The sequence below is a fragment of the Scomber scombrus genome, chromosome 9, assembly GCF_963691925.1.
Source record: "Scomber scombrus chromosome 9, fScoSco1.1, whole genome shotgun sequence".
NCBI lineage: Eukaryota > Metazoa > Chordata > Actinopteri > Scombriformes > Scombridae > Scomber > Scomber scombrus.
The window spans coordinates 19,617,327-19,625,837 of NC_084978.1; the positions used below are offsets into that span (position 1 = coordinate 19,617,327).

Sequence of the window (8,511 nt, forward strand, 5' to 3'; positions counted from 1 at the left end):
GTTAGAATTATTCAATATTACTTGTACATTTACTTAAATAGGATTTTTTTTATGCAGGACTTTTACTTGTTATGGTGTGTTTTTACATTGCTGTTGTCAACACTTTTACTTAAGTAAATGAACCGATCTGGATACTTCTTCTCCCACTGCTAACAACTGACAAGGTTGCAGACTGAAAATGAAGTGAGCCTAACCAGAGAATCTCGGGACCACTGTAGCACTCTTATTATGATTAGTATTTTTAAGTGACCTTCTCTCCTTCACCTCTTGTCACATTGTTCCTCCCTTTGTACACCTAACTATTTACTGTCAGTCTGCTGTCATCTATGTGCCCTGTGCTCTCCATGAAATACGATCCTATATCACCAGTGGTCTTAGTTTGACAAAAAAAAAGTCTTATGGAAATTACACTAATTGTCTTTTAAAAGATAGATTCACACTTTTTCAAGTGTCAGGTTTTGTTGGAAAGAGGTTATGTTTGCTGTAATGTCAGAATATGAACAGTAAGTGATGGGTTAAGAATATGCAGAGGTGAAACTAAGATGGCTGTCTGTAAGTGTCCACTGTTTGGGTGAATTTATTTTCTCTGAACTGATTTTAAATGTTATTCAGCAACATTCTTCTTGTTCAGATGCAACCAGCTTTCTGTTACCTATAATTTATTAATTTTATCTTCACATGGAGCACATGAGTTAACATCATTATATATGTGTCAGTGTTAGTCAAAAGGCTCATTTTTTAAGTAATGTCACTCGGCCAAAGTGAACAGAACATAAAAAGCTAAAAACAAGCAAGGTCACAATAACTAAGCATGTCAATAAAACCTTATACTTTATTTTATTTACTTATTTCATATAATGGTGACACATGGCAAACTAAGAGAGGGAGAGGTTTTAAACAGAAACAAAGAAAACACATGCAGGCAAAAAGAAAAGTGCAGCCAAGTCAGTAAAAGTATCTAATTTGCTCAATACTAAAAACCTGGCCATCACAGTTACTCCCTCAGTCCATACAACTGGTGAAAATTTCAGTAGCACAAACAATAGTTGCAAACAATCTTTTTGTTAGCTTCAATTCATAAATCACACTTAGCCATAGGCTTTAAATGTACAGCGCTAACAAATCTAGCAGCTAGTATTAGAGTCAGCGCCACCCTCTTGTCTAAATATGGTCACTTCCGGCTCCAAAAATAAAAACTGGTGGTGTTCAAATCCCAGATGGCGACAGTCAAATCACTAAACTCAAGGCTTCAATATGGCAGTCCACACACAATTGGTAATGTCATGGTGGCGACATCCGCATTTTTTCTACAGTCAATGGCTACTACATGTGGTTGTCAGTTTTGCTGGTAGCAGAAAATCCCATTTGGGTATGCGTTCTCTTCAAAGTTCAGTTTGGGGGGGTAGACTAGTTCCTGTATTGGCTGATGGGTGAGAATTAGTTGGAGTCAAGTTTGGGCAAAGAGTGCAGAGGGGGGAGGGAGGGGAGAGAGTTCAGCTTCCTCACAGGCTGGTGGATGAAGCTGTTCCTCAGTCTTGAGGTGCAGCCCGAAGTCTGCGGAATCTCATCCCAGATGGCAAGAGACCGAAGAAGCTGTGTGAGGGGTGGGGCCAGTCACGTGTGATGTTGAGTACTTTATAGGCCAGGCGGGTGGTGTAGATGTCCATAAGGGAGGGGAGTGACGCACCAATGATCTTCCCTGCTGCATTCACTATGCGTTGGAGGGTTCTCTTGTTGGAGGAGGTGCAGCTTCCAAACCACACAGTGATGCAGCTGGTCCGGATGCTCTCAATGGTGCCACGGTAGAAGGAGCACATGATGGGTGTCGGGGCTCTGGCTCTTCTCAGTTTGTGGAGGAAATAGAGGCGGTGATGAGCTTTCTTGACCAGTGATGTGGTGTTGTTGGTCCTGGAGAGGTCCTGTTATGTGCACACCCTGAAACCTGGTGCTGCTCACCCTCTCCACAGCAGCACCGTTGATGGACAGAGGGAAGTCCTGGGTGTGTGCTCTCCGAAAGTCGACAATCATCTCCTTGGTCTTCTCCACACTTTTCAAATTCATTTTTAAGATTGCCTCCAGTTTCTTCCCCCCCCCCCATTAACATAACATGAGGACAAACCACCAGCCCCTTGATGGGTATGGTGGTCACAAGTACATTGAAAGTCCACATCTTTTGAACTGAATAAGCTTAAGGAGAGTAAGGTCACTCTATTCTTCCACTACACACTGAACTATGAAAGATGCAGTTATAAGGGATTCAGCCTTATTATTGGTTAAGTACAAATGTATAATGACCATGGCATCTTCACAAGCAGCCTATTTAGGCAATACCTCTTTCTCTCTCTCTCTCTCTCTCTCTCTCTCTCTCTCTCTCTCTCTCTTTCTCTCTCTCTCTCTCACACACACACACACTATGACACACTGACCTACTTTCTCGTCCGCGTGCTCATGTATCACAAAAGTACAATAACACGTATAACACACACAATACATACATGAGTCAAAGTGAAGCTAAATTGTCTTTAAATGGGTTTCGTTATGAGCGTGCACTTCCCACGTTGATGTAGATGCACCCGCTAATTTGCAGCAGATCCATGTTTTCCTCCGCTCACGTGCTCGGCTATCAAGCTGTTGTTAAAGCAGAGAGAAGCTGCTCCTGCTGTCCTACATCAGCAGCAGCCAGCATTTCTCCAGTCATCCAGTTATGGCTCCAAGTGAACGCTGTCTGCCCCAACAACAGAGTACCAAACCGAGAGGAAACTGCTGCTTTTAAGCCGTCTATGTAAGTAATTAAGACGTGTTTCATTGGCGTTTTATTTCGTCTCATTAATTAAATGTGTTTAATCAATTGTTCACGTGCCAGTAAAGATCACGTGAAAAAAGTATGTCAAATGGCAGTTTCCAGATGTCTGTGTTTATCTGGCGCCACAGGTGGTGTTTTAATCAGTTCAGCTCAATTAAACCTTTATAGCCTAGTAGGAGAAAATAAGAACACGATTAAAGATCATAATACCACAATTCTGTTTACAGTCAAAAGCGTTTAAGAAGAGCTTCAAAATATTCCGTAAATTATTATTATTTTTTACGCTTGAGCTGTTTATCTGAAAGCCATTATTTTTTATGGCAATAATAGAAACAAGTTTTCTGAATTGGTTTGATTTTTTCCAGTCAGATCTAAGAGGTGACACATACAAAAAAATTCCCTTCAGAACTTAAGGTCTTTATTAATAAACAAGGGCCAGTTGTTGAATGAGGAGCCCACATTCTGATAAAGGGATGTGGATCACCTTTGTCCCCTTATAAAGCTAAACCTAATAAGTGACTGATATTGTTTAGATGAGGTAGAGGCTGGTGCATGCATGCATATAGATCAGTTCTATCAGTACATTCAAGGACTGAAAACTTATGAGCTTAAAAAAAACTTATGTGATCTATAATTTTGATACTACAAGCTACTGAATCAAAGCAAAAGAATGAAACCTTTTCAAAAAAGAATGGGCTGCAAAAGAGCCATCAATTTTCTATCAGGACAAGCATTAGATTTATGAAGTATGAGCAGGATGATAAAAGCAATATGGGAACAATTTGCTTTATAACACAAGGATACAAGCAATCCTTATTATTCTCTAATTTGAGCCAATATTGCAATATCAATTAAAGCCCTGCTGTAAAAAGGTAAAAGGTTAAAATCTCACATTTCCACTAAGATATTCATTAAACTGCTCAGTGCTGTAGGCCTATATATAGGCCATGGAGTTAAAAACATTAATGGAAGTTGTGATTCTTATTCTTAAAGACACTGTTGAAAAGACGACCATAAGTAATAATAAAATGCTTTATTAAAGGTACAACTTGCCTTCTGATATTTCATTAAATAACCATCATCTTTAATGTAGATACGGATAGAAATTAAGCTTATTCTAGATGTTATTAACAATAATTTCCACCACAATCAGTGTGGTTTTACATATTGTCACTCTAAGGTTGTCATATGCTATTGAAGAATAAATGCTATTTAAATCTTCAACAAGTGATTTCCCATCTTTCAGGATGAAACGAGGAAGGACAGGTCTCAAATCAAAGTGCAAGATCTTCCCCACCCATGAGGGGAGGGCTAAGAGACAGAAGGTGTCCAGCTTCGCCCTCAAACCAGTAGAGGATTGGGGTAACCTGCCCGACAACATTGTGCTCCAGATCTTCCAGCATCTGTCCCATGTGGACTGGGCCAAGGCTTCATCTGTGTGACATCTTTCACATCCCAGACTTGTGGAGGCGGTGTGAGTTTGAGCTCAATCAGCCGGCCACGTCTTACCTGCGCTCCACCCATCCTGAGCTGATTCAGCAAATCATCAAGAAGCATGCCCAGCACCTGCAGTACGTTAGCCTCAAGGTAAAAGTCCTCCCTGCCGTCACCCATTTCTCCTCTTCTTTCTCCTCCTCTAGCTTCCTCCATTTTCACATCACAGCTGTCTTAAAACAATATGTGTCCTCTTTAATCCAAGCCATCTGCTGCAGCATCAGTCATGACGCATCAGCTGCCTTGGCATTAGTGACTAAGATTATTCTTACACCTCCATCTTTCATTTTTGTGTCTTTTTATTTATTTATTTGTTTTTAACCTAATGGTGAATCATTGCTGGTAAATCAGGTGGACAGCTGCACAGAATCTGCAGAGGCGGCCTGTGACATTCTCTCGCAGCTGGTGAACTGTACCATTAAGACCCTGGGGCTGATTTCCACAGCGAGGCCCAGTTTCATGGATGTTTCTCAGGTAAGAGAAATCCTGTGTGTCATGTGCACATCACTACACATCACTTTTACAGCTTTCCTGTTTGTTATAATGAAAGAGCTGGATTAGTCACATTAAAAATGCCTTTTGAACATTAAACTAAAGGCTGAATTTTTTGGGGGGGTTTGTCTTAAAATGCTTAGTATCAGACTTCCTAATCAGCATTGTTTGTCTATCCTCAGGCCCACTTTGTGTCTGCGCTGATGGTGGTGTTCGTCAACTCCAAGTCTCTGTCTTCTATCAAGATTGATGATACGCCAGTGGATGATCCATCTCTGAAGGTGCTGGTTGCCAATAACAGTGATACCCTTAAGTTGCTGAAGAAGAGCAGCTGTCCTCATGTCTCTCCAGCAGGTCAATATACATTAAGTATATTTTTATGGCATTTGTGTCTATTATATAGAGAGTAGACAGGAGATAAAGAGAAAAAGAAGAGGGTGGTGGCATCAAATGTCTCAGGGTGGACTTGATCTGGGTGTTGCAGCTATTATATATGTATTGATTATTTGTTTATTTTATTGGAATCGTCTTTTTGAACACAGGGTGATGTACGGGTGCAGGAAGTTTTATAGGTGAGCTCATCAGGACAGGTGGAGGTGATCGGGGATGGGGATTAGCACACAGTTTTTGACTGTGTAGCCACATTCATGCTTTTGTTTGTTGTATATTTTGTTCTGTTATTAGAATAAACGGCCTTAAAGGCTATGGTAGTCATCTGTATTGAGTGCACATGTCCAAACTAGTTTTTACCCATACTAACAATCACTCAGTGGCCTTGAGTAGCAATAGTCACCAGACTGGGGATGTTGCAATTACATTGTCAGTATCTTAAATCCTCCAGCCACCAGTAAGCCCAAGGCTACATCCTTTGTAACTAACCTAAAGTCAAAGCAAGCCAAATAAGTTAAAAAAATATAAAGAGTGATGTATAGCTAAATATTAGTTTTTTTTTAGAGAGGATCAGATGTTCTGACATCTCTTTCTGGCCTCAGGCATCCTATGTGTGGCAGACCAGTGCAATGGACTCAGGGAGTTGGCATTGATCATCTGCTGAGCGACAAGCTCCTGCTTGCCCTCTCCTCTGAAAAACACGTCCACCTGGAGCATCTGCGCATTGACGTGGTGAGTGAAAACCCTGGCCAGACGCACTTTCACACCATCAAGAGGAGCAGCTGGGAGGTTTTGGTGCAACACTCACCTAAGGTCAACATCGTTATGTACTTCTTCCTGTATGAGGAGGAGTTTGAGCCCTTCTTTTGTGAAGAGACCCCGTCACTCACCTGTACTTTGGCCGGTCAGTTAGCAAAGAGATGCTGGGCCGCATGGGACTGAACTGCCCTCGGCTGGTAGAGCTGGTGGTGTGCGCCAATGGCCTGGAGCCCCTGGATGAGGAGCTGATCCGCATTGCCGAACGCTGTAAAAGCTTGACGGCCATTGGACTGGGCGAATGCGTAGTGACCTGCAGTGGCTTTGTGGAGTTTGTGAAGATGTGCGGGGGCAGGCTGACCCAGCTGTCAGTCATGGAGGAGGTGCTGATTCCAGACAGCAGCTACAACATGGAACAGATTCACAGCGAGGTCTCGAAGCACCTGGGACGCATGTGGTTCCCTGATATGATGCCCACCTGGTAGGCTGACATGAAGCCAGAGTGGAGGATTGATAAGGAAGTACATGACTTTAGGTTGTTTCAACAGTGTTTCCACCATTACATTTTTTACAGTGAAGCTGACATAGATTCACAGTGTCAGACGTCAGTGTAAAATGTGCTCTCTCTCAACAAGGAGCAGAGGAGGAGCAGATTCTCTATCATCGGTAGTCTTGGCCAGTTTATTTCAAAATGGCTAATTTTCAGCGCACAGGTGGTCGAGTGGTTAGGGTGAATGCCACATACGCAGCAGACTGTCTCTCTACTGTCAATAAAGGTTTATATACCCCCCTCCCCCCAAAAAAAGGGAACATTTTCAAGCCTTTGTCACTTTTATTTTTAGCTGCAGTCCATTGATGAATTATATTGGTCTCATATTGAATGTTTTCTCATTCAGAAACATCAGCAGACAGATTTTATGTCTGGCTATTGTGTGAGAACTTAATTTCTATGCATAGATATTGTGATATGACATTTTGGACTGTAGTAGGTGTTTTCTTGAGCAATGCTACATTTACACTTTGGCCACTTTTGAACTTGATCTAAATTTACAGTCACTGCAGGCTTTCAACTGTGTGTGAAGAATCTGGATCTGCCATCTGCTGGTTGTGATGTTTAAAGCATCCGCTTAATATTCATCCAGAACATAATGAAACATCAAGGAAAATTCCACCTTCATGTGCTTTTACACTGTTGTATATCATTAAACTGTGTGGCTAAACGCATTCCAGGTTTTTGTTGTTGTTATTGTTGTACTAAACATTTTATCCACTAAGCCTCAGCAGGACTTATTTTTTTGCCTCGGTTCAGGATTACATTTCCCAGAATAATGTACAGTTGAAGAAAGCCGAGATTCTGGCTAGACTTGATGCATCAGCTGTTGGTGGAGAGAGACACAGTAGTGATACTAAGGCAATGCAAAGACAATAAGAGTTTCGTGTTGAGTGGGAGTCACACCTTTATGCAAAACACAATGCCTTTTTGCATTCTTTGTCTACTTATGCCAGTACCTGTGTTACAACTCTTTAGATTGTGGTTGTTGTTAAACCATTGACACAGATTGTCCTCTGACAGGTCAGCAGTTTCTTTCATTTTCCTTTTTTCACTGCTGAAATCAGTTTTTGCCAGTGAATAACTATTACAGCTAAGTTTAGACTTGCAGGAATCTTATTTTTATTTTTAACCATCAGACTTCATTGCTGCTGCAATGGTAACATCTCAGTATGATGCTTACATTTTTTGTCACCATCAAATCCTTAAGAATAAAGATTAAATGCAACCAAACAACAAAATGGACCCTGCAATACAAATAAGATCTTCAGTACTCAGTAACAGCAATAATAGTGTTAAAGTGTGTTGGTCTATTTTTCTTTTTGTTGTTGCAGAAATAATCAGAAGGTGAAGTAATAAAACATTTGTATATTTATTGAAGATTATTTTTTCTTATAATAAATAAAGTTTTAGGATATGCTTTATTATTGTTATAGATGGTTAACTCTGTTCAAGCTTGCTAAAACAGATGAAGGTTTTAAAGGTGTTTAAACTGAAGGCCTTTGTGCCAAACATCTGGTTATGTTATTTTGCTTTTCTTTTGCTACATGGTACAAAAGTATTGTTTTTGTGCTTAAAAAACAGTGCCACATTAAAAAAGTCATGTAGATTTGCTTTGTGTTTCTCAGTTTGTCTATAAATATATAAAATGTTAAAAAGACATTTACATTAACACACGTTTACATCGTTTCCATGTGTGTGCAGCAGTGATCAGGGCTGGAATCTACTACATCTACTTCAGAGTAACCGTTATTTGTTTTACTCACGCTGTATTTAATTCTCAATTAAAGGGGGGGTGTTGTCAATTTTTTTCTGACTTTGTCCCATTTGACCTTTATGCAGCACTTTCTTTAAGACACTAGAGGGCAGCAATGACCTGACAGGAGGCAGTGGGATGTTATATAAGCAGTATGCCAATGATAACTCAGCCCTTTTTACAAGTGTATTTGGCTAGTGCACATTGAATTTACATAAAAATGCAAGAATACAAATGCAAAAAATACATTGTAGCTTAGAAGCCATTGGT

The 8,511-nt window shown here is 40.5% G+C and overlaps 1 protein-coding gene across 1 annotated transcript; it reads left to right on the forward strand.

Annotated features, from left to right (window-relative positions):
• The first annotated feature begins 4,050 nt into the window (after positions 1 to 4,050).
• fbxl3l (F-box and leucine-rich repeat protein 3, like) lies at positions 4,051 to 6,420 on the forward strand. Its single transcript, XM_062425271.1, is given in 7 exon segments — positions 4,051 to 4,241; positions 4,243 to 4,390; positions 4,649 to 4,771; positions 4,972 to 5,143; positions 5,782 to 5,829; positions 5,832 to 6,053; positions 6,056 to 6,420. Coding segments are annotated over 7 exon segments (1,269 nt in total).
• The last annotated feature ends 2,091 nt before the right edge of the window (positions 6,421 to 8,511 follow it).